The following is a 24,437-nucleotide window of genomic DNA, read 5'->3' as shown; positions in this document are numbered from 1 at the left end:
AGGAGATCCATGTTATTGGCCAAATAAGGGCTCTTATCAGCACAGGCAAGCCTCCAAAGGCTCCAGAAAAGAGCCTGTCCTCAGCCACCTCATATCACCACTTTCAATTCTACTGTCATGCCTTTCACCACCAAAGCCTGCTGATCTCTAAAGGTCCAACTTAAGAGCAACCTCTTCTGAAAAACCTTTTTTCTGAATCCTTAAAGTAGGCTGAAAATAAAATAGGCTGAAAAACCTATGAAGCAGAGACACAGAATGAGTAGTAAGTTTATTTGTGGGAATATCCTAGAAGTCAGCCATTTACAAACAGTACCAGATGCAAACGAGGTTCTCTTTCGCCCAGCACTTCCAACTGGTAGCAAGTTTAACTTGCAGCAGGTGAAATATGAACCTCAAAGCCAGTGCAAGCCCCAGTAATTACTAAAACAATTCAAGCTTGTAACTCTTTGGTTATTAATCAGATCATTTACGTACCTTTCCAAAGCTTTGTATTTTTCTTTTAAGATGCCACAGCCCCATTGCGAACCATTATCTTCCCTAACCTGAAATACAAGCTGCCTCTCAACTCTGTTTAGCCTAAGTATGCAGCACACTTCATTTCCTCACAGCAAAGAGAACATACAAATAAAAGCAGTCATACTGAGGCAGACCAGAGGTTCTTCTACGCCACAAATACGGTCTCCTACAACAGCCAGCAGCCAATATCCTTCTGACTGAAGCACAGCCTGTGCACAGGGTCATGGCTGGCAGCAATCCTCAGTGGCTGAGACTAGACCTTCTGGGAGTCAGGTTGCTTGGGAATACAGCTTAAAGCAAGTACAAGTTCTATTAAATACCAGCATGAGACAATGAGTCAACAAGTACAATGGCCAACTGTAAAGGACTAGTGAAGAGTATTAGCACAGGCAGCAGTAATGTCCTACAACACATCCCTGAACTCTAGAGATCCACAACCTGGGAAAACTGAGATGGAGCCCATGTCTCAGGTGCCCCAGATGAATTTTTCTGCCATGAATTTGCCCAATCTCTTAAGAAACTATATAAACTTCTAAGTATCCATTATATCCAGCAGCAAGTTCTACATTTAACAGGACACTGTGTCATCCAGCTTGTTTGGGACCTGGCCCTTCCTAGTTTTAGTTGGTAGAGTGATGCATGAAAGAAGCTTGGATCCCCAGGTCCCAGAGGCAGGGGATCCAGGAGTCCCAGTGAATCAGTATATGCCATTAACTTCAGCATGCCTCAGTTTTCATATTCCCAAAGGGGGAATAACAGCATTTCTTTAAAAAGTGCTTTGAGACTTGGGCAGAAAGTTCTGTAGGAGAGCTAAGGATTTTCCCCTTTCACATCTGTGAAGCCTTCAAGGACTTCAAACACACACATCAGAGCCTTCTCTTCCTTTGTATATACCAATGGACTACATGTCTTAGTAAAACCTGCTTAAAAGCAGTCTAAAAAAGCAAACAATACCCATGGAACTGGGTCATCATCTGCCCCTTGGAGCAAGAAAAAGCCCACCGTAAGTCAGGTGATTTTCATGGCTGTGAATTTAACCTGAGAGCTCTCCCAGCAAGAGCACTAGGCAGGGCTCAGCGCCCCACTGAACACAGCATTCCAGCAGAGTTTCAAAGCAGCAGCAATAAGTTTTAATCAGGCAAACGCTGAGAAATACTTTCAGAAGCAGTCTGAATTAATCAGCAAACAGGCACTTAAGCAGCAGATAAGAAAGATTACCAAACCCAACCTGAAAAGATGAGCTTCAATTTCACCCAGATCTCACCCATCTGCTCACCTTCAAATAGGCAACTGAGGTGTCACCGGACAAACATTTACCCCTTATGCAAGGTCCACAGTAAAGGCCCCAGCTCTCTGGCTGCAAATCCCTCTGGTTCAGAGCCCTGTGATCTGCCATTTCTGACACAGCAATTAGAACGATGCTGACCGCTGCTTAGCAAAAGAAGGACATGTAGCATGCAAGAAAGTACTGGCTGGATCTTTGCACTCGTTTATCTCAGCATCTAGACATGGGAAGAGAGCTCACACTGCAAACATGGAAAGAAGATCTTGAAACCTAGTCAATCTTCCAGAAACATTTCTGCATGAATCCAGGCCCAGCATGCTGCCAAGAGCCACAGGTGCAGCTTTCATGACATCTCTGGCCACACATGTGGCCACAAGCCAAGTATTATTCACATCACAGGCACACCTGTCAGGCAGGTGGGAGATCTAAACAGAAACATGCTCGGAGCATGCAAGCACAGGGAAGACTCTTGAGAAAAAGGCTCAAGGATTAATGCAAAATCTAATCCCGTAGTTCTTCCAGGGGTCAGCAGCAATTGCCTACGAGAAGTTAGCTAATTGCAAGGAGCATGCTACCTACCAGAGGCAAGGACTGGACAGGAAAGGACCACAGTGAAGAGGTCCGAGGTCGCTGCCCAGCCTGGTGGAAGTCTTTCTGGGTCTCAGATTGGCACTCCTGGAGAAGACGGCCTTCTGGGAAAGTAAGGGGAACCATGGCAGGAATGCCTTGCCTGACTTGAACACAGCACAGCAGCTCTCCAGTGACAGATGGAGAGTGGAGCCCTACTATTGCATCGCTTCGGCTTGGCGGCTTTGTTCACATACGCTGGGAAGTAACTGGCAGAGCTGCTGAAGCAGCACAAACCAGTTTTGCCAGTACAGCACAACGCTGTCAGTACACCATGGTAACTCTGCTATACCATCCGAACAGTAACCCGAGCGCTTAAAGCTTTGGCTTTAAACAATAATAACAGATCATACATACACATAACTAAAATGCTTTTGGTTGTGCGTCCTTTACCTGGAATTTACATTATAAGGACAAAGCAGGGTCTCAAACACAGGTCTCCCATTCCCAAGCTAGCACCTGCACCTTACAACCACTATTCCTCTCAGTTTTGTTTCACACCCTTGCAAGATACACAAAATATGTTTCAAATTAAAATCTATCCCTTCTTACATTCAATGACCCGATTTTGTTCTTCCCTTACAAGTTGCTACGCTGATTGTGGCCGATACCAGAAGGGCTGGGCCAGCTCCATTCACGTGAGCTGCATTCTGCTGCAGTTCTGGACGGACACAAGGTTGGCTTTCACTGCAGGAGCACATAAGAACCCTTTCGATGTATTAAGCACAGCAGCAGCTTAAAGAAAGCCAAGGGCCAAAGAAGTAGGACTGCCAAACAGAAAACAAGCATCATGATACAACAATTACATTTTGCAACAGAAAGAAAAGAGTGGGAATAAAAAAGCCTGGTACTAGGGATGTGATGCCCTACTAATGCAGCCACACATCTTGCATCATGAGGCAAGTTCATAAAACAGGGTGCTACAGAGTGGCTTAAATTTTCTCTGGCACTGAGAAATGACTCTGAATTTCCATTTAGATGGTAAACTGCCTTTGCAAATCGCTCTCCCTGCCCGCAATTACAGCCATTTGGGTGACAGTTACCTGCTGCTCCTAATCTACTTAACACCTGAGAGGAATGAAAAGCAGACAGAGAGGAGGCACAAGTGGAAAACACAGAAATTGGTTACCAAGATTATTTCTCAATCCAGGATTCAACAGCTTTGGCTTTACAAGGCAATATTAAACCATGTATTTTATAGAAGTAAAAAACACTAAATTTAGTTATTTGGTAATTGGTCATTTGTAACACTGAACTTGAAGTTCTGCACTAGCAACAGCAATACAGTAACAGACTAAGCAGAAGGGGCATCATTAAGAGCAACAATAATATACATGGGAGTTTACAGTTTTAAAAGGAATATCTTTCACTACTCTAGTATTGCCCTATAGATGGTGATTTCTGTCAAGAGACCTCTACTGCTTCAGTCATGCAAGAGAGGTTAATACCATCTTATTAGAGGGGGGGAAAAATAAATAAATCTGCAACATGATATCAGGACTAAATGATCTTCTGTTAAGAGCTTCAATGAGCAGACTGTTGAAATTTGTGCCCTGAATCTCTCAGTGCTTAAATACTGATCTAAATTCTTCTCAAGCTTTCAAAAAAGCAGCACTCTCAAAAGTAGCCTCAAACCATTTAGAAAGCAGAGCAACATAGCTCTCATTTCAGTTCTTTCAGTCCAGAGATGCACACAAAACTAAAGCGTGTTGTCCTTTGTAACCAACAATTTGCCAGCTGCTTCCCCAGGCAAGGAAGTCAGCATTTGGTATTCAGAGCACTTGCAGATCTTCGGGTCATGCAAAGACAACCTCCTGCTAGTCTACAGCAAAAGCAGCCCTCTGGCTCTTACCTACTGCTGTTAAAGAAAAGTATCGATAGCTATAAGCAATGATAACCCCTTATATTCTATGGGTAGCTAACAGTATAACATGTTTTGATATGTAAGACGCAGCAAATGCCACCAAAGCTGGAGCCTTGACTATGGCTCGTTAGTCACGAAAAGCAAGGGGGTAAAAACCAGAAGGATCTTTCTGTTCTCAAAGCACTAAAGACAGAGACACATTATAATTCTGGCACCAGCAGAAAGAAGTCCTTCAGATCTTGCTGCAGACTTTGTTGCTAGCTCTGGAACCTGTTGATACAAGTGCTGCTGAAAGAAAAAAAAGCCTTAGTGGTTTGCAGATTTCCAATACTATTGTTGTCATCCAGGCTCCAGCTTTGCCTATTTGATTAAAATCAAGTAGAAACTGATAATCAATTCTCTTGCAGTTCCCCAAGGCAAAGAGTCAGTACTGAGCAGCACAAAGGACACTGGAAAAGCAGCCAGGGCAGAAAAATATGCCTTTAACTAATTTGGGAACTTCTTAATACAGCTATTAAAAAACAAAAACTATAGATAAGATATTTATGTTGAAAGCATAAACTCAGCATTTGAGGAGCCCTGAAAAATGCTCACCTAAGGCAAGACACTTCTTTTAGCAGGACAAAGAAAGTTTCCCCAACTTCCCAAACTAGTATTACCAATATAAGCAGGAGCAAGACTGGAAAGACTCATTTGTTGCTATCACGCAAGATCTAGTTACAGCTGTGATACGTCACTACACATGCCAGCGTTAGACCAAGGTTTAAGTAATTCTGAATTTAAACCATAATGATCTGGGGCTTCTTTTCACAGGAAAACAAAAAGCATCAAGGCAGGTACTTTCATTAGGTCCTACAAGGGCTTTAAAGAGCCATGTTTTAAAACTAATGCACAAAATAGTCCTTTCCACAAGCGGAAGACTTGTGTTCTGAAGTAAGCCTACAAAGCAAGTTTGTCTGTAAATCAAAGCCCTCCTTTAAATGATACACTTCTACGGACACGTTAGGACACGGTACTTATCTACGACAACACACAGATGGACAAGTCCAGACTTCAAAAAAGACTGCATACTGATTTCACGCTTCTCCAAAGCGCAAGAAATGCAGTTCTGCCATATGCCATCCGACCGAGATGTCAAAACCCAACAAGGCTTTTGTAGCACAGACCTGCAATTCTACTACTTCATCTATTCTCACCTGATATGGCATCACATTTGAACCAGATGCTTATCCTAGACCTCAGGAGAAGAGGGGACAAATAATTCAGCTGCTGAGCAGAGGACTGTATCAGGAGACAAGGCTTCTGTAATTCTGCTACAGATTTTTATCTGCCCACGAGAAAGACTTCATTTTTCCTTTACAGGAAGCACGTGACACGGAGATACTCTCTCTGAGAAAAGCAAGCTGCAGTGGGATAGCTCTTTGCCATTTCATCAGTGAATGAAGGGTATTCCTACAGTCCAGATTGTGTTGGGAAATGGGGAAGTCGCTACTATGACTCATGGTTCTCTTCAGATTTTTCAGATAGCTCAGGCAGCAACGCTGCCATGAAAAGCAAAAGCAATGGAAACCCGAGCTCTCTGCTTCCTTCTCCACACAGCACATGTATTATTGCTGGGAACTGCTGCCCTCTGCTGTCACACAAAATATAACAAAACCAGGTTTCTGCAATCAGCTACACTTAAGACACGCACCACGGTAATAACCACAACAAGGTCACAGTGCAGCCAGATAGCAAGGGGGTTCACCCAGGCGCCTCAGCACTGGTCTTACGTGTTTATAACATGCCTGCACCTTTGGCAGAGCATCCCAAGAGGCATCTTGCATGCCAAGCTCAGCCTAAAGGATGATTTTACCTGGCCCATCACCTTTGCTGCAGTTGTTTTAGAAGAAAAAGGTATTAGCTATTAGTCAGTTTTGCCAAGCACCTCTTACTGTTCTTCTTCAGATCATCGTATTGGACTGTGCACATTGCCAGGGCAGATGCCAGCAGATATTCTGCCCTTACCACAGCATCTAGACTAGACTGAAGGAATAAAACACATTACTCATCCCTGCGGGGTCACATGTGGTTCTCTCCTTTTTAACTTTCACAGTGGCAGCACCACAGGGAAGTTTTTGTACACTACCCAGACTGGAAAGTGCAAGGGACAACTGAGCTGATGCACCACGCTCCACCATATGTGTCCAGCCTATCAGAAGACAAGCACCCATTTTTTTTCCACTTAGCCTGCAGTAACTGAGAGGCATCAGATCTGCCAACTCACCTGACTTCTTCACCCGCAAAATCAAACACTTCGGTGATTGTCAGTTTTCCTGCATCTTTTGGCTTCTCAGGCTCTTTTGATTTCTCCTGAAGCTTGTTCACACTCCTTTCTTCAGCCTGTGAAATATATGAAGGAAAAAGCAAAAAAAAAAAAAAAAGCAAAAAAAAAGCAAAACAACAAAACGAAACAAGCATTTGTGGAGTTACCATCCCAAGTGGCCAAGGACCCAACACATACCTAAGGTAACACTGCAATTTAGGCTTCAAAGCAAGTCACCCACAGAGAAGAGAAAAGAAGCTCGTCCCTGCTGCTAGAAGGAAATTCTCTACTTTGGTTCCAGTCTCTCATCGGAGGTCAATGATCAGAACGGACTCAAAACAAGAAGTGAAATTGTAATTAAATGCAGGAAGTAGCATAAAAGTAGTGCTGTGGTTCAAAATGCAAGCAAGCTAAAGCCTGAAGACTGGATTTTTCCATCCCAAACTAAGCACAACCATGCAGTCAACCTACCAGCACAGGTTACCTTGAAACACACTTTTGTTTTTGACCAAGAATGCAAGAGAAGACAACCCATAAGCAGCAAGAGTAAGGCTGATCTTCACAGAAAACCCTGAATAGATTAAGCTATGTCAACAATGCCTCTTAATTTAATCAGTAACAACCACAGCTTTTAATGGTGTACATAAAAAAAACAAAAACAGGTCCCATATACATCAAAGCAACAACTTCAGTTTTTGCTTGTAATCAGCCCCACATTGCATGGATTTTCAAGATGACTTAAGAAATCCAAATAAGAAGTTCACTAAAAAGAGCAGAGGAATAGCATCTGTCCAGAAATTAGTTTAGGCTACAGAGGAACTTTCAAAGTCCATTCATGTTTTTAGCAATCGGCCCATAAAAATAGCATTGCTCAGAGGAGAAGTTTTTCTCTCTCCGGCTCTCTAATTTTACATATAACTGCCTCAGCTGTTCAACCAGTAAACATCTCAGGTGGAAAGTAAGCATGACAGTTCAGCTGAAAGGATTCTTCCTCTAAAAGTTACAAGCAAAGATTACACAACCACAAGTGTCCTGCAACTTCTAAACGCAGTCGCAAGAAGCAGCTTCATACAGTGTTGAGAATTCAGTGTTCAACATGCCTCACTGCCTCAAGAGTCAGGACTCCAATTCTATGACTTTTAGGGGAGACAAAAAATCAACTCCAGCACCAGTGGGTTAGTTTTGGTTCCTTTCTCCCTTCTATCACTTTCTGCGTGAAAGATTTTGTAGGGCAACTGTATGCAGATGAGTTTATTAAGATCCTTTCAAATGGCTGACTACGCACCGAATGCTCTTTACAGCAAACCTCCACAGGCAGGCAGCAAAAGGGGGGTTACAAAGTAAACTAGGAAGCTAGATTGCCTCTTATTCCAAATGTCCACCCAAACATGCAGCATCTCTAAGACCCACCCCCCCGCCCCAGACTGGACCATGAAGAAGGGCAAGGCATGGAGATGCGAGCACAGGTCTCTTCTCCCATTTCTCCACTTGCACAGTCTCCCCTTTAAGGGCACAAGGGAAGGAGGCACAAGCCATGCCCCATAGCCTTGGGCCCACAAGTGTAATGCGGACAGAACCTCATTGTGCTGCCTATATTTTTACAAGGAGAATCCATGGCCAGGAAGGGAAGCCAACCACTGGACACTCCTAGATCCCACAAGCAGCTCAAAAAGCAGCACTACCAGATCACAGACCTTTCCAGCTTCCACAGAAACCAGCTGCTTCCAATTTGCCCCCTGGTGGGGCTCCAAGCTAAGAGTGAAGGTGATGGGAGAATCCAGCTTTTCCACTGCTCTGACCAACAGTTGTTACTAGCTAGACCGACAGTTTCCATCTTTGTGCTTTAAGTCTTCAGACCCATCCCAGAGCCCCTCAGTGGAGGTCCAGGCCTCTGTTACCTTGCTAGTTTGTGTCACTTGTGTGGCAGTCAACACCTTAGGTTTCTGTCCCACATCGCTAAGGAAACTGGCCCAAAGAGCATCCTCTTTCTTTTTTTCTTCTTCTTCTTGGTCCCTTTCGGCCTGCTTTAAGTTGTCCACTTCCTCCTCCTCGTTGTTTTGCTGAGCCTTTTCTTCCTCTTTTTCACCTGGCTCTAGCAAGAGACCTCCTTTCTTCCTCTTCCTGGAAGTAGATGCCAAAAAAGAATGCTGAGCTGCTACGGCATCATCCCAGAGCTGAAATGTAAGCATGGGTGAAGCAACATAACAGTTTATCTTCCCGCTAGAAGATTCTATCCAGGAGGTTTCCCCTAATCCTGGGAGGGAACTACTTAAATTAGAAGCCTGTGCTGCTCAGAGAGCACAAGGATAAAATTTAAGCAGACAATCCACTGAAACGGAGTGGTACATATCTGTGCATTTACAAGCATATAATGGGTTCTAGTACATTGCAGAAGCCCCTAGGGGAGAGGAACGGGACAGGAGAGTAAGCAACCTGAAACAGGCAGCACGTGTAAGGTTTTTTTTCCCCTTTCCACCATCAAAAAGCATTTTATACTTTAAAAAGTTCACTAAATTAAAGAAACCAGTTAGCGACTGCTGAGGGCGTGGAGGCACAGTAACTTTCAGGCCACCGTCCCGAGGATCGCCGCCTCTTGAACGCCGACTTTAAACCGTGAACTGGAAGGAGGAAAAGAAGCAGTCCTGTTCCCACCGCTGCCGGATCCGCTCCCCAACACCGGGCACAGCGGCAAGGGAAAGCAGGGCGATATACGCTACGTATACGCATATACGCATTTATTTCAGAGAAAGACGCATTGTTTTAACTCAGGAACCGGCAGTCACCCGGAGCCCCCGTACCTGCCGGCGGCGCGCCGGGGGCTCCTCCTGCCGCGGGCCGGCCGCGGGCTCGCTGCAGCCGCCTCCTCCTCCTCCTCCGCCACCAGCTCGCTCGCGTCGTCCTCGCTGTACTCCGCACCTGCAAGCACAGCCGGTGAGCGCCGCGCCGGCCCCGCCGCCACCGCCCGCCCGCCCGCCGGCCGGCCGCTCACCCGAGGGCACGTAGTCCTCGTCCTCCCCCGACGAGTACTCCTCCGACGCCGACATGCTCCCGGCCCCGCCGCTGCCTAGAGCGTCGCCGCCGCTGCCGGGCGGGCGCGGCCCAGGGCGCCCCCTGCCGGGACGGGACGCGGCGGCGCGGCCGCGAGGCGCCGCCGAGCGCCCGGAGCAGAGAGAAGGGGGGAGGGGGCGGGCTAGAGCGCCTTTAAAGGGCCCGGCCAATGGCGCCGACCCGCGCGCCGGGGGGCACTTCCGGCAGGGGGCCCGGCGTGCTTTGCGGGCTCCTCACCCCCCCCCCCTCCGGTGCTACCGCGGCAGCGTGAGGCCGTGCCCAGGCGCCTGAGTTCCCCCCGGCGCGCGGAGAATCCCGTCCTTCCTCCCCAGAGCCTCTCCGCCGGGTGCGGGGGCTGGCAGGGGAAGTGGCGGCGGCGCTGTCGCTGGAGGGGGGAGGGCCTCGGCGGGCCTCGGCGGTTGGCGGGCGGCGCTGCCCGTCACGGCGCGGCGGGCGCTATTGGCTGCGGGGCCGGGAAGAGGGCGGGGCCGGAAGGAGGGCGGAGCCGGCGGGGTCGCTCCATGGTGACGGGATGGAGGGCGGCGAGCCGGGCGGCGGCGGCGGGGGGCTCCTGCAGCAGATCCTCAGCCTGCGGCTGGTGCCCCGCGTGGGCAATGGCACCACCACCTACTCCAGCCCCCTCTCCACCTTCCCAGGTACCGCCGCGCCGCGGCCTCGCCGTGGCGGCCTCCCCGGCCCGGGGCCGCCCGGCGCCTCGCAGGAGCGGGCCGAGGAGGCGCGGGGCCTCACTCGCCCTCTCCCCTTGCCCCGCAGAGATGTGGTACGGCGTGTTCCTGTGGGCGCTGGTCTCCTCGCTGTCCTTCCACATCCCTGCCGCGCTGCTGGCGCTCTTCACGCTCCGGCATCACAAGTACGGCAGGTTCATGTCCGTGAGCCTCCTGTTGATGGGCATCGTGGGACCCATCACGGCCGGGATCCTCACAAGTACGCTGGGTGCCCAAAAGTGCTGGCCGGGCGGCCGCGAGGCGAGCGGGGTTGTGCCGGCCAGCTGGCCACAAGGCGAGCGGGGTTGCGCCAACTGGGCGGCTGCGTGGCGAGCGGGGTCGCGCCAGCCGGGCGGCGGCGTGGCAAGCGGGGTCGCCTTCAGGAGCTCGCTCGACTGCACCGTTGCCCTGGGTAGAGAGGAGATCGGTGTTTCATTTAGCTTTTGCCCTCGCCCCATGTTTGAGAGAGTGGATGAGTTGTCGAGAGTTGAAATAAGACCATTTCACCTCCTGAACCCTTTGTCAGGGGTACTGAGCATGCCTGCTAAATGCAGGGCCGGACTGCCAAGGGGGACTTTCAGGGTTCAGAGCACTCAGAGAAAAACCACTTGCAGGTTTGGTGTCCATGCCTGGAACTGGATGGTGTGCCCAGCTTATGGGCTGTGACGATTGTGTAGAGTACCGTGCGATGAGGATGAGAGTGTGTCCAGAGAAGGCCTATCCTTCTGCAGCTTATTGAAGCCTCAGCAGGGCTTTACCAACAGTTTACCAGTGAATCTTTGCGTTGCCACCAGCATGTGTTTCTCTGTGGCTGGGGGCTGTCACAGATCCTCCCTGTTTGGCATTTCTGCCACTCTCCCAGCTTGTACGCAGGGGTTCAGATCCCTCTCCCGCATAGCACCTCTGTTCCCTCCAGGCAATCCTTCCTTGATTCTCAGCCCTTCTGTAGTAGAGTGAGTGCTTCCCCTGTGACTTTTGGCACTATAAACAGCGTCTAGCACATCCCCTCATTGAATGGGCTCTAGATACAGTATCCACCTGGTCTAGGGGACGACTTATTCTCCTACAGGGTAAAATGCCATTACCTCCATCTTCATAGTACAGTTGTGACAATGTGCTTGCTAGGAAGGCTGAGAAGGGAAACTGTTCCTTAGGTATTAACAACTATGTGTGTGCCTGAAAGGCCCTCTTGGATATTGAGCACTGATAGTCTTCGCGTGCAGACTGACTTCTCTCACTAAATGGCCTTTGCCGTCACAGTGTTAAGTGAAGTTAAGAAGTTGCTAGTCTCAATAGCTAGTTAACCAGGGTAACCTTTTCCAAGTAAATAACTTTTTTGTTTAATGGGCTTAAAATGTTGAGCTTAACAGTTTGCTGATAATTGTTGGTTTGGGCAGTACATCTTAGCTGCTACTTTCTGTTATTTATCTTTAAGTTAAGTATGAACATGGTGCTTGAGCTCTTGGTGATTCAGGAACCTAATGAATGTAAATAATAAGTTAAAGTCACGAAGCAGTGTGAATTCCCAGTTCATTCCTCTAGTATAAGAGTGTATATCTCACGTTGGCTGTCACATATTAATATTTCTGTTTTTTCCCCTCTACACAGGTGCTGCTATTGCTGGAGTTTACAGAGCTGCTGGGAAAAAAATGATTCCTTTTGAAGCCCTCATTTTAGGAGTGGGTCAGACATTCTGTGTGGTGGTGGTTTCCTTTCTACGGATTTTAGCCACTCTCTAGCTTTTCTTCAGACACTAGAGATCAAAGATCAAAAGAAGAGCAAAGAATGTGCCACACGCTTGGTCTCTGGGAAGCAAATAATGAGGAAGCGCACCTCGAGGTGTACCTCAGTGTGTGCTTTCTCTACTGGTTAAAGGATGCACACAGGCACGTTCCTGCCTCCGATATGGTAGCAGAGTCTCTTAACTGTGACAGACAAGATACTCTTTGCAGATTGTAATGTGAAGGGTTGTGTGCCACAAGCATACGTTGAGGAATGTGGTTTCTTTAACTTATGTTGCTAATGTACCAGCCATAATGTCTGGGTTAGTTCTCTTATGGCACTGCTGAAGCCGTGCTGCTAAGAGCAAATATTCACAGGCAATGCTCCGAGCATTGCACGCTTTCCAACTGGCATATGCCATTATATGGGTCTGTAGTCCGCTTTAGATTTGGTTGAAGGTAAGGTAAAAGTAGTTAATTATGTTACGTTTTGGTAACGCTAAGTGCCAAGTGAGATTTTATTTTTCTGGAGAATGGGAAAAGGACTTCTGGAGGAGGCTTATGTACCTTTCACAGGTGATGAATTGTGGTAGTAACAGAACATAACTAAAATGTGACACAGGCTGTTTTGGGGTAGAAACATTACTACAGAATGATATGGTGTCTTCAGAGTTCAGTTAATGCTTCAACCTCTTGCTGCTTTGTTTGCAGTGAACCTGAAACTTTTTTAATGTGAATTTTTTTTAATGAGAAACTTAATTTGTTTTTTTCTGGCCCTATCTTTCTTATACCAGATCTTGGTTATAGTGAGGTTGGGGAGCAGCAGAAGGAAAAATCATTTTCGATAGGTGAAAGTGAAAATTTGTGTCTGAGAGCTGTGGAAGTGAATGCTGAGGCAAGGGGAATAATCTGTGTAAAAAGGATCACTATTTTTGTAAACTTCTATTACACTGAAACTCTTCAGACACTCTGCACCTTTTGTAAGAGAGGCAAAGCACAGCTGAACAAGGGCTACGCCCTGTGACCCATACTCGAAATCCCACAGGGTGAGTGTGTGCCCTGTTCCTTCTCAGGCCTTGAAAAAGACGTGTGTTTTTGAATTTCCTAGTTGTCTTTTTAATTGCTGAAAATGTTTGTGTTGGTATTGTGTAATTGGAAATCTTCACTGATTTTGTAAATGTCAGTGGCTGGCATATTTAAAATTCAGCATGCTGCTTCAGTGACCGTTCTAGTGAGATCCTGGGTTCTTGTGACTCATGGTTTTCCGGGGGCAGAGGCAGTGAGTGTGCTGCATTATAAATATTTAGCCCGCAGTGTCCTGGTGGATCGTCTGCCTGCTAGGGTCCCAGGAAGTGCCTGGGTGATTCCCATGTTTCAGTGATGAGCCGTATGAACACATCCCCAAAACTGACCCTTACCAGCAGGCAATATGGTCTGTCCTAATGAAGTGTTTTAATTATTTTTGTTTTAAGTGACTTTTAACTAATTCTGAACTCTCCCTTCTTGCCTGGAGGCACACTATGTGGTCAGGGCTCTCAGATAAGCTAGCTGTGTGCTTTCTGGGGGCTTGGTTTTTTTGGGGCCTTGGGGGAAGCTGAGGTTGAATCTCAAGGATTTTGCTGGACGCTGTAGCCAGCCCCACAGTTTTGCTGTGGTCCTGAGCATGGTCCTTGTTTGTCTGTGATCTGCTGACAGTCACTTGGGTTGCTGAAGGAAGGCGTAAGCTGTGTCCATAGCAGAACAGCAGCTTCCAAGGACACACTTCCCATCTGTGTTTTTACTGAACTTGTTTGGTTTCCAGACCAACTTGCCTTTTGTACCTGCTCCATTTTGTAAGGCCAGTTACCTTCTATAAGCTTTATGTCCTCACTGCTGAAACAACCCTAAACAGGGTCATGCATTTATCATGAGAAAGAAATGCTCTTGAAGTGATAAGACTCATCTTGAATTGTCTGTTGACAGCTGGTGGAGAAAGTTGTTCTTCAGGAGCTGTTTACTGAAATTAGTCTGAATTATAGCTCATATTAATCCAAGGAATAAAGCTGTGCAATTTAGGAAATACTTTAATGTGAATCCTTCTCCTTAGGTGGATGAGGTTCAAACTGTACACAAATGCTGCTTTAACCCTGCAGACTATATAACATATAGTAAACACTGGATCTTCTCAGTGCCCTGTATGCTGAGCTGCTTGTAGAGAGCTGGCCTTACCCTTCAGAAAAAGTGGGAGAAAGAGTGATGTTAGGCTGGGCCTCTCCTTCCCTCTTCAGTTCTGCCCCGAGTGAAAAAGCAGGAATGTAGGGGTGATGATCTGTTGAGACTTCTTTCCCCTTTCCCAGTTTTTATTTCAAATCACTGCATACACAGCTCAAGTCCAGAGTGCCTGGCTTAATTCATGTGAACTATCCTGTATTCTGTCGGCTGGATTAAGTCTTGTGAGACGTAGACTGGGCAGGTTTGGTCTTACGTTTTAGATGATGCGAGAAACTAGCGTCTTGGGCACCTTCTGTATTTCCTTTGTTCATGACCTCAGTGTGTGGGATGTCATGGTAGCAAAGATCAAGCTGATTGTCACTGGGAAAGCACTTTGCCACTATGCTGTGTGTTACAGCGTGAGGAGCGTGGAGGTGTGGCAGAGGACGGAGCAGAGGGAGCACTGAAGCTGGAGAGGATCCGTCCCTGGACGGGCTCCCATGCTGAAGCAGCTTACCTGGAATGTGCGACCTCACTGCTGGGGGGCCTTTGGGGGTCACAGAGATGGCATGGTGGGAATGGGTCTTGGTTTGGGGGCTGCAAAAGCCTTTTCATTGCCACTCAGTGGAGGATTCCTCTGCAGTAATGGGGTTGAGAGCTGCGTGACACAAATCCTTGCTGTTAAGAGCTCAGAACACATGAAAAAAATCACTTGATTTTTTAGAAAATCAAGGCGGGAAACAGCCTGTTTTCTGCCTATTGTAATCTCCCAACATCTCTTTTGAGGGGAATCTGTTTCACTTGAAAAGTGTGCAGCTTGGCTCCGGTTTGGGTGTTGGGTGGTTGTACCTCGTGGGGCCTGTCTGTGGCCCGGTGCAGTGACATGTTGGGGGAATTCTTGTATAAAAGGTGAACAATTAGATGCTCACTTATCTTAACAAGTATTAGCCAGGGGGGTGAGTTCTCTGTACCGCCCCGGTGATCGCAGAGCACAGCCGGAAGCTGGGCAGGCCGAGCTCTCCTACATGCCCTCTCCAAGAAAACCCAATCCAAACTGAAAGGGCAAAATTACAGGAAGAGCAGTTTGGAGTCGATGCGCACAGCCAGGCCCCCAGCGGTTTTCTCCCCCCTGCTCCAATTGCTTTGGTCATTCCCTTCGTGTTCCTTTCTGCTAAGGGAGGCAAGCAGAGGAATCCCTGGAGTTTTCCAGCGGGTTCCAGTAGGCTTTGCTCGTGCGGAAGGACGCAGGGAGGCTGGCGCTCGCTCTGTGCAGAAAACCAGGCAGAGCTCCTTCGAGGAGCCTTTCAGGGAAGGAGCCACAAACCTGTGATGTGCAGCCAGCCTGGTCCAGTTCTGCCCCGGAGCGCACGGCATGTCTGCAAAGGCCTTGGTGCCTCCGCAGGTTTAGTTCTCCGCTCAACTGCAGGCAGCAGCTTAGCCGAGAGCAGGGCAGCAGGATGGGAGGAAACGCGCTGTGCGTGGAGAGGTGAACGCTGCTGCTGTGGCCGGGGAAAATGCGCTGGGACTGTGTGGGGGAAGTCCACAGTTCTTGCTGCACCGTGGTGCCACCTTGCCAAAAGCTGTACAGAGCTTGGGAAAATGTAAGTGGCTCCGTGTCGCGCAGCGGGCACTGCTGTGAAGCCCTGTCCAGAGGGCCCAGCCGGGAGCGGCAGTCCAAGAAAAGCCTTTTGCCCTGGAGAAGTGTCGCTGCTCGAGCTGAGACTCGCAGTCCTGCTTTCTGCGTGTGGACACGGCGTGTGCTGGTGTGCTTTAGATCAGCCTGACCTTGTACTTCACTAACTACTGCAAGCAGTCACGGACAAACCTTTGTTTGATCAAAACCAATGTAAATTTTATTTTTCTACTAACATGTCTAATCTTGGTGGTGATCACCAGTAAATTCTGTAACGATTAAGGTGAGCGGTTTCTTTCCTTGACCTGTCGTGGTGGGTCTCACCTCGGGGACAATGGCCGAATCGCTCTCCTGCGATGGCTGGAGTTGCAGCCGGTTCAGCGTGCTCCTTCCTCCTGGCTTCGGTCCTGTGGTTTCTTCCGCCTGTCCTTGCTGCCCTGATGCTGGCCAGGGCTTTGTGTTTAATCGAACGAGCCTTTGCTCAGACGATGTAACCCCAGAACCTTGAGGATGGCCCGCCTCGTGGCACTGGGGCTCGGGGAGAGCTGCTGGCCCATGCAGATGACCGCTTCCCTGGCGTCGCTCAGGCGCCACATCCTGCCGTGGGTGTCCGACCCCTGCTGCTCTTCTTCCTGCCCACTGTCATCATCCTTCTCCAGAGGGAGGGGCTCAGGCTGCGGCTCCACGTGGTGCTCGGTGGCCGGGGGAAGGCAGGGTAGATGCGGAGCAGGGAGCTGAACGTGGGTCTCCTCAGGGTGCTGTCTGGGGGCTGAGACTGGTGCTTGGGGCACGTGTGCTCCCAGTGACTCCCTGGACAAGCTCCACTGGTGCTGCAGCCTCTTTTCCCGGATGTGGAGCTCCAGGGTCTCCCGGGCCTCCTCCGGCAGGAACTGGGCCTCCGCTGTGTGGAAGTACTTGGGGGCCGTGGTGGAGCACTGAGGTGCAGGGGCTGCAGGACTCACCCGGCTGCAGATGGACACCTTGCAGGATCGCTGCACCACGGTGGGGAAGCTTCCCAGACAGATCTCTATGCACTTCCTTATCACGTGCATCCACAGCCTCCTCTTGAAATCCTGTTCCAACTCCAGCCTCAACATGGGGCGACGATTGGTGCCCCCAGGCAGGCTGCCAGCCCCGTCAGCCGTGTGCGAGCCCGGGGCGCTGGGTGAGCCGACCTGGTGGTTGATGGCTCCCTTTGGCAGGGTGCGTGTTGGCCCTGCAAGCTCGAGGTTGGTTGGGGCTGTGGCTGGAGCGAGGGGCTTGGGGGCCACTGGCCCCCTCTGGGACAGCCCCCTACGCCGGGGAAGCAGTCTCCTCCGCTTGCTGCATCCTCTCTGGAGGCTGGAGCCCGCCGAGGAGGGCGGCCGGGGGCTGCTGGAGGCCCAGGGGCTTTGCCACGCTGCCGCCCCCAGCCGCCGCTGCCTCTCGCGGGCGGCCTCGCTGCAGGGCCTGCAGCTGAGGTCGTAGCACAGGAACTCGCCCGGGCCCCTGCAGCCGGACACCCGCTGCCCATCACCTGCAACGCAGCGGAGGGGGGACAGGGCACCCTGAGCAGGGCCGAGGGCACCTGACCCCCATGCAGCCCCGCGGCCGCCTCCCAGCTGGGCACGGGGCCCCTTTTCTCCCGGCATAGGTGCAGCCCAGCCTGGGGCAGCTGCTGGGGCCCGGGAACACAGCTGGCTGCAGAGGTCCCATCTCCAGGAGCAGCCCAGCACTGGGCGAGTGTGAGCGCTTGGTGCCGCAGAGCAGAGCTGCGCTGGGGCCGGGAGCAGGGCAGCCCTCCCCTTCCCAGGGCCAAGAGCCGGGGACCGCGGAGAAGAGCCCCACGCAGGGAACGGCCCGGCCCCAAGGACAAGCCCTCCTGGACCCTCCTCCCAGCAGGCCCCATGGCAGGGGAGCAGGGACACAGCGGGGACCCTGGGGACCCAGGGCAGCCCGTGGCAGGGGAGAGTTTGGAGCCCCCAAGCAGGGACACGCAAGTTATGAGGGCAGAGATGGACGGGGCACCCCCATGGCCCAGCACCCCGGAGCAGGGCTTGTCCCAAAGCAGCCCCTCGGGGACAGCACCTCTCCCCACATGGGCGGCATGAACCCAGCCCCGCGGGGCAGCTCGGTGCCGGGGCCGTGAGCCCAGCCGGGTGGGCACGCCGTCCCCAGCGGGAGCCAGCACCGGGGCAGCGCAGCCTCACCTGGGTCCTGGGCGTCCGAGCGCCTCCCCCCGCGCCGGCTCCACGGAGAGACCTGCAGGCACAGGAGCACCGGCACTGCGACCGCGGCCTCGGCTGAGCCCGCAGCGCCCCGGGCCCCCACCCACCGTGCGTGTGGGTCCCACCAGCCAGGGGCCCTCCTGCAGGGTGGGAGAAGGGCTGCCCCCGAGCCTCCCTCCTACCTGACGGCATTTGCTGGAGATGCTGCGCCAGCAGTGCAGGGCGGCCCAGGCCACCAGGAGGAGGAAGCTGGGGCAGAGGCAGAGGCAGCCGCAGCGCCAGAGCAGGGACACCCAGCTGTGCTGAGCCGGGTCCATGGCATCCAGCACGGCAGGGCCACGGACCAAGGGTTCAGGAGCAGACACAGCCCTTCGGAGCTGCTCTCGCCTCCCTACGCAAACCCTTTGTGACTGCTCTTCCCCGGGACGGGGACAGGGACAGGGCTGGGACGGCGAGGTCATTGCCATGGCAGCACTGTGAGGTCTTTGAGCGCATCAGAAAGCCCCAGCAGTGGGGACACTCGGGATGGGGGGCAAGGGGAGGTGGGTGCTGGGCACCCGGCTGCCGCGGGGACCGTGAGGAAGGGCCCAGAATCACAGAATGGTGGAGGTTGGAAGGGACCTCTGGAGAGCAGCTAGTCCAACCCCTTGCTCAAGCAGGGTCACCTAGAGCGCATTGCCCAGCACTGTGTCTAGAGGGCTTTTGAATATCTCCAAGGATGGAGACTCCACAGCCTCTTGGGGCAGCCTGCTCCAGTGCTCTCTTACCCTCAGAGGAAAGAAGGTTTTCCTTATGTTCAGACAGAGCTTCCTGTGTTTCAGTTTGTGCCTCTTGGGCTATCGCTGGGCACCACTGGAAAGAGCCTGGCCCCATCCTCTTGACACTCTCCCTGCAGATACTTAAGCACATTGATAAGATCCCCCCTCAGTCTGCTCTTCTCCAGGCTGAAGAGTCCCAGCTCTCACAGCCTCTCCTCATAGGAGAGATGCTCCAGTCCCTTCATCAGTCCCTTCATAGCCTTTCGCTGCGCTCACTCCAGTAGCTCCATGTCTCTCTTGTATTGGGGAGCCCAGCACTGGACACAGCACTCCAGGTGTGGCCTCCCCAGGGCTGAGTAGAGGGGCAGGATCACCTCCCTTGACCTGCTGGCAATGCTCTTCCTAATGCAGCCCAGGATACCATTGGCCTTCTTGGCCGCAAGGGCGCATTGCTGGCTCATGGTCAGCTTGTTGTCCACCAGGACTCCCAGGTCCTTCTTTGCAGAGCTGCTTTCCAGCAGGTCAGCCCCCAGCCTGTCCTGGGGCACAGGGTTATTCCTGCCTAGGTGCAGGACTCCGCACTTCCCTTTATTGAACTGCAGCAGCCATGAACAAATCTTTGTATGATAGAAAGCAGTGGAAATTTTATTTTTCTACTGACACGTCTAATCTTGGTGGTGATTACCAGTGAATTCTGTAACGATTAAGGCGAGCAGTTTCTTTCCTTGACCCATCTTGGTGGGTCTCGCCTCGGGGACAACGGCCGAATTGCTCTCCTGCGATGGCTAGGGTTGCAGCCAGTTCAGCATGCTCCTTCCTCCTGGCTTCGGTCCTGTGGTTTCTTCCACCTGTCCTTGCTGCCCTGATGCTGGCCAGGGCTTTGTGTTTAATTTTGCTCAGACGATATAACCGCAGGACCTTGAGGATGGCCCACCTCATGGCACTGGGGCTTGGGGAGAGCCGCCGGCGGCCCATGTAGATGGCCGTTCCCCTGCCGTTGCTCAGGCGCCACATCCTGCCGGGGGTGTCCGACCCTTGCTGCTTCTTTCCTTCCTGACCGCTGTTGTCGTCCCTCTCCGGAGGGAAGGGCTCAGGCTGCAGCTCCACGTGGTGCTCGGTGGCCGGGGGAAGGCAGGGTGGATGCTGAGCAGGGAGCTGAACGTGGGTCTCCTCAGGGTGCTGTCTGGGGGCTGAGACCGGTGCTTGGGGCACGTGTGCTCCCAGTGACTCCCCGGACAAGCTCCACTGCTGCTGCAGCCTCTTTTCCCGGATGTGGAGCTCCAGGGTCTCCTGAGCCTCCTCCGGCAGGAACTGGGCCTCCGAAGTGTGGAAGTGCTTGGGGGCCGTGGTGGAGTGCAGAGCCGCGGGGGCTACAGGATGCACCCGGCTGCGGACGGACACCTTGCAGGATCGCTGCACCACGGTGGGGAAGCTTCCCAGATGGATCTCTTTGCACTTCTTTATCATGTGCATCCGCAGCCTCCTCTTGGAATCCTGTTCCAGCTCCAGCCTCGACATGGGGCGACGATCGGTGCCCCCAGGCAGGCTGCCAGCCCCGTCAGCCGTGTGCGAGCCCGGGGCGCTGGGTGAGCCAGCCTGGTGGTTGATGGCTCCTTTTGGCAGGGTGCGCGTTGGCCCTGCAAGCTCGAGGTCGGTTGGGGCTGTGGCTGGAGCGAGGGGCTCGGGGGCCACTGGCCCCCTCTGGGGCAGCCCCCTACGCCGGGGAAGCAGTCTCCTCCGCTTGCTGCATCCCTGCTGGAGGCTGGAGCCCGCCGAGGAGGGCGGCCGGGGGCTGCTGGAGGCCCAGGGGCTTTGCCACGCTGCCGCCCCCAGCCGCCGCTGCCTCTCGCGGGCGGCCTCGCTGCAGGGCCTGCAGCTGAGGTCGTAGCACAGGAACTCGCCCGGGCCCCTGCAGCCGGACACCCACTGCCCATCACCTGCAACGCAGCGGAGGGGGACAGGGCACCCTGAGCAGGGCCAAGGGCACCTGCCCCCCACGCAGCCCCGCGGCCGCCTCCCAGCTGGGCACGGGGCCCCTTTTCTCCCGGCATAGGTGCAGCCCAGCCTGGGGCACCTGCTGGGGCCCTAGAAAAGCAGCTGGCTGCAGAGGTCCCATCTCCAGGAGCAGCCCAGCACTGGGCGAGTGTGAGCGCTCGGTGCCGCAGAGCAGAGCTGCGCTGGGGCCGGGAGCAGGGAGCAGGGAGCAAGGAGCAAGGAGCAGGGCAGCCCTCCCCTTCCCAGGGCCAAGAGCCGGGGACCGCGGAGAAGAGCCCCACGCAGGGAACGGCCCGGCCCCAAGGACAAGCCCTCCTGGACCCTCCTCCCAGCAGGCCCCATGGCAGGGGAGCAGGGACACAGCGGGGACCCTGGGGACCCAGGGCAGCCCGTGGCAGGGGAGAGTTTGGAGCCCCCAAGCAGGGACACGCAAGTTATGAGGGCAGAGATGGACGGGGCACCCCCATGGCCCAGCACCCCGGAGCAGGGCTTGTCCCAAAGCAGCCCCTCGGGGACAGCACCTCTCCCCACATGGGCGGCATGAACCCAGCCCCGCGGGGCAGCTCGGTGCCGGGGCCGTGAGCCCAGCCGGGTGGGCACGCCGTCCCCAGCGGGAGCCAGCACCGGGGCAGCGCAGCCTCACCTGGGTCCTGGGCGTCCGAGCGCCTCCCCCCGCGCCGGCTCCACGGAGAGACCTGCAGGCACAGGAGCACCGGCACTGCGACCGCGGCCTCGGCTGAGCCCGCAGCGCCCCGGGCCCCCACCCACCGTGCGTGTGGGTCCCACCAGCCAGGGGCCCTCCTGCAGGGTGGGAGAAGGGCTGCCCCCGAGCCTCCCTCCTACCTGACGGCATTTGCTGGAGATGCTGCGCCAGCAGTGCAGGGCGGCCCAGGCCACCAGGAGGAGGAAGCTGGGGCAGAGGCAGAGGCAGCCGCAGCGCCAGAGCAGGGACACCCAGCTGTGCTGAGCCGGGTCCATGGCATCCAGCACGGCAGGGCCACGGACCAAGGGTTCAGGAGCAGACACAGCCCTTCGGAGCTGCTCTCGCCTCCCTACGCAAACCCTTTGTGACTGCTCTTCCCCGGGACGGGGACAGGGACAGGGCTGGGACGGCGAGGTCATTGCCATGGCAGCACTGTGAGGTCTTTGAGCGCATCAGAAAGCCCCAGCAGTGGGGACACTCGGGATGGGGGGCAAGGGGAGGTGGGTGCTGGGCACCCGGCTGCCGCGGGGACCGTGAGGAAGGGCCCAGAATCACAGAATGGTGGAGGTTGGAAGGGACCTCTGGAGAGCAGCTAGTCCAACCCCTTGCTCAAGCAGGGTCACCTAGAGCGCATTGCCCAGCACTGTGTCTAGAGGGCTTTTGAATATCTCCAAGGATGGAGACTCCACAGCCTCTTGGGGCAGCCTGCTCCAGTGCTCTCTTACCCTCAGAGGAAAGAAGGTTTTCCTTATGTTCAGACAGAGCTTCCTGTGTTTCAGTTTGTGCCTCTTGGGCTATCGCTGGGCACCACTGGAAAGAGCCTGGCCCCATCCTCTTGACACTCTCCCTGCAGATACTTAAGCACATTGATAAGATCCCCCCTCAGTCTGCTCTTCTCCAGGCTGAAGAGTCCCAGCTCTCACAGCCTCTCCTCATAGGAGAGATGCTCCAGTCCCTTCATCAGTCCCTTCATAGCCTTTCGCTGCGCTCACTCCAGTAGCTCCATGTCTCTCTTGTATTGGGGAGCCCAGCACTGGACACAGCACTCCAGGTGTGGCCTCCCCAGGGCTGAGTAGAGGGGCAGGATCACCTCCCTTGACCTGCTGGCAATGCTCTTCCTAATGCAGCCCAGGATACCATTGGCCTTCTTGGCCGCAAGGGCGCATTGCTGGCTCATGGTCAGCTTGTTGTCCACCAGGACTCCCAGGTCCTTCTTTGCAGAGCTGCTTTCCAGCAGGTCAGCCCCCAGCCTGTCCTGGGGCACAGGGTTATTCCTGCCTAGGTGCAGGACTCCGCACTTCCCTTTATTGAACTGCAGCAGCCATGAACAAATCTTTGTATGATAGAAAGCAGTGGAAATTTTATTTTTCTACTGACACGTCTAATCTTGGTGGTGATTACCAGTGAATTCTGTAACGATTAAGGCGAGCAGTTTCTTTCCTTGACCCATCTTGGTGGGTCTCGCCTCGGGGACAACGGCCGAATTGCTCTCCTGCGATGGCTAGGGTTGCAGCCAGTTCAGCATGCTCCTTCCTCCTGGCTTCGGTCCTGTGGTTTCTTCCACCTGTCCTTGCTGCCCTGATGCTGGCCAGGGCTTTGTGTTTAATTTTGCTCAGACGATATAACCGCAGGACCTTGAGGATGGCCCACCTCATGGCACTGGGGCTTGGGGAGAGCCGCCGGCGGCCCATGTAGATGGCCGTTCCCCTGCCGTTGCTCAGGCGCCACATCCTGCCGGGGGTGTCCGACCCTTGCTGCTTCTTTCCTTCCTGACCGCTGTTGTCGTCCCTCTCCGGAGGGAAGGGCTCAGGCTGCAGCTCCACGTGGTGCTCGGTGGCCGGGGGAAGGCAGGGTGGATGCTGAGCAGGGAGCTGAACGTGGGTCTCCTCAGGGTGCTGTCTGGGGGCTGAGACCGGTGCTTGGGGCACGTGTGCTCCCAGTGACTCCCCGGACAAGCTCCACTGCTGCTGCAGCCTCTTTTCCCGGATGTGGAGCTCCAGGGTCTCCTGAGCCTCCTCCGGCAGGAACTGGGCCTCCGAAGTGTGGAAGTGCTTGGGGGCCGTGGTGGAGTGCAGAGCCGCGGGGGCTACAGGATGCACCCGGCTGCGGACGGACACCTTGCAGGATCGCTGCACCACGGTGGGGAAGCTTCCCAGATGGATCTCTTTGCACTTCTTTATCATGTGCATCCGCAGCCTCCTCTTGGAATCCTGTTCCAGCTCCAGCCTCGACATGGGGCGACGATCGGTGCCCCCAGGCAGGCTGCCAGCCCCGTCAGCCGTGTGCGAGCCCGGGGCGCTGGGTGAGCCAGCCTGGTGGTTGATGGCTCCTTTTGGCAGGGTGCGCGTTGGCCCTGCAAGCTCGAGGTCGGTTGGGGCTGTGGCTGGAGCGAGGGGCTCGGGGGCCACTGGCCCCCTCTGGGGCAGCCCCCTACGCCGGGGAAGCAGTCTCCTCCGCTTGCTGCATCCCTGCTGGAGGCTGGAGCCCGCCGAGGAGGGCGGCCGGGGGCTGCTGGAGGCCCAGGGGCTTTGCCACGCTGCCGCCCCCAGCCGCCGCTGCCTCTCGCGGGCGGCCTCGCTGCAGGGCCTGCAGCTGAGGTCGTAGCACAGGAACTCGCCCGGGCCCCTGCAGCCGGACACCCACTGCCCATCACCTGCAACACAGCGGAGGGGGACAGGGCACCCTGAGCAGGGCCAAGGGCACCTGCCCCCCACGCAGCCCCGCGGCCGCCTCCCAGCTGGGCACGGGGCCCCTTTTCTCCCGGCATAGGTGCAGCCCAGCCTGGGGCACCTGCTGGGGCCCTAGAAAAGCAGCTGGCTGCAGAGGTCCCATCTCCAGGAGCAGCCCAGCACTGGGCGAG

At 53.8% G+C, this 24,437-nt stretch overlaps 2 protein-coding genes across 2 annotated transcripts in view; one reads left to right on the top strand and one right to left on the bottom strand.

The window, feature by feature from the left end:
• The window catches only part of CFDP1 (craniofacial development protein 1), a 71,970-nt gene extending 62,259 nt beyond the window's left edge, over positions 1-9,711 (bottom strand). The window contains exons 1-4 of the mRNA XM_067302680.1: positions 9,587-9,711; positions 9,396-9,513; positions 8,496-8,718; positions 6,559-6,674 (exon numbers count right to left, since the gene is read on the bottom strand). Of these exons, the coding sequence (XP_067158781.1) occupies positions 6,559-6,674; positions 8,496-8,718; positions 9,396-9,513; positions 9,587-9,641 (512 nt within the window). The 5' untranslated portion in view covers positions 9,642-9,711. The remainder of the gene's footprint in view (positions 1-6,558; positions 6,675-8,495; positions 8,719-9,395; positions 9,514-9,586) is intronic.
• Positions 9,712-10,177: 466 nt separating this feature from the next.
• On the top strand, positions 10,178-16,196 carry TMEM170A (transmembrane protein 170A). The gene is made up of 3 exons (XM_067302679.1): positions 10,178-10,301; positions 10,420-10,590; positions 11,979-16,196. Exons 1-3 carry the CDS (start codon positions 10,178-10,180, stop codon positions 12,107-12,109), a joined length of 426 nt encoding a protein of 141 aa, XP_067158780.1. The 3' UTR covers positions 12,110-16,196.
• Positions 16,197-24,437: the final 8,241 nt, after the last annotated feature.

The sequence above is a fragment of the Apteryx mantelli genome, chromosome 10, assembly GCF_036417845.1.
Source record: "Apteryx mantelli isolate bAptMan1 chromosome 10, bAptMan1.hap1, whole genome shotgun sequence".
Lineage (NCBI taxonomy): Eukaryota > Metazoa > Chordata > Aves > Apterygiformes > Apterygidae > Apteryx > Apteryx mantelli.
The sequence above is the reverse complement of the archived record's forward strand: the minus strand, read 5'-3'. Positions and strand labels throughout refer to the sequence as shown.

Excerpts from the sequence above, each read along its gene's own strand:
- TMEM170A (XM_067302679.1), top strand. The coding sequence starts at position 10,178 with ATGGAGGGCGGCGAGCCGGGCGGCGGCGGCGGGGGGCTCCTGCAGCAG. Across the intron at positions 10,302-10,419 it reads CCCCCTCTCCACCTTCCCAG|AGATGTGGTACGGCGTGTTC; the intron begins GTACCGCCGCGC and ends CTTGCCCCGCAG. Across the intron at positions 10,591-11,978 it reads CACGGCCGGGATCCTCACAA|GTGCTGCTATTGCTGGAGTT; the intron begins GTACGCTGGGTG and ends CCCTCTACACAG.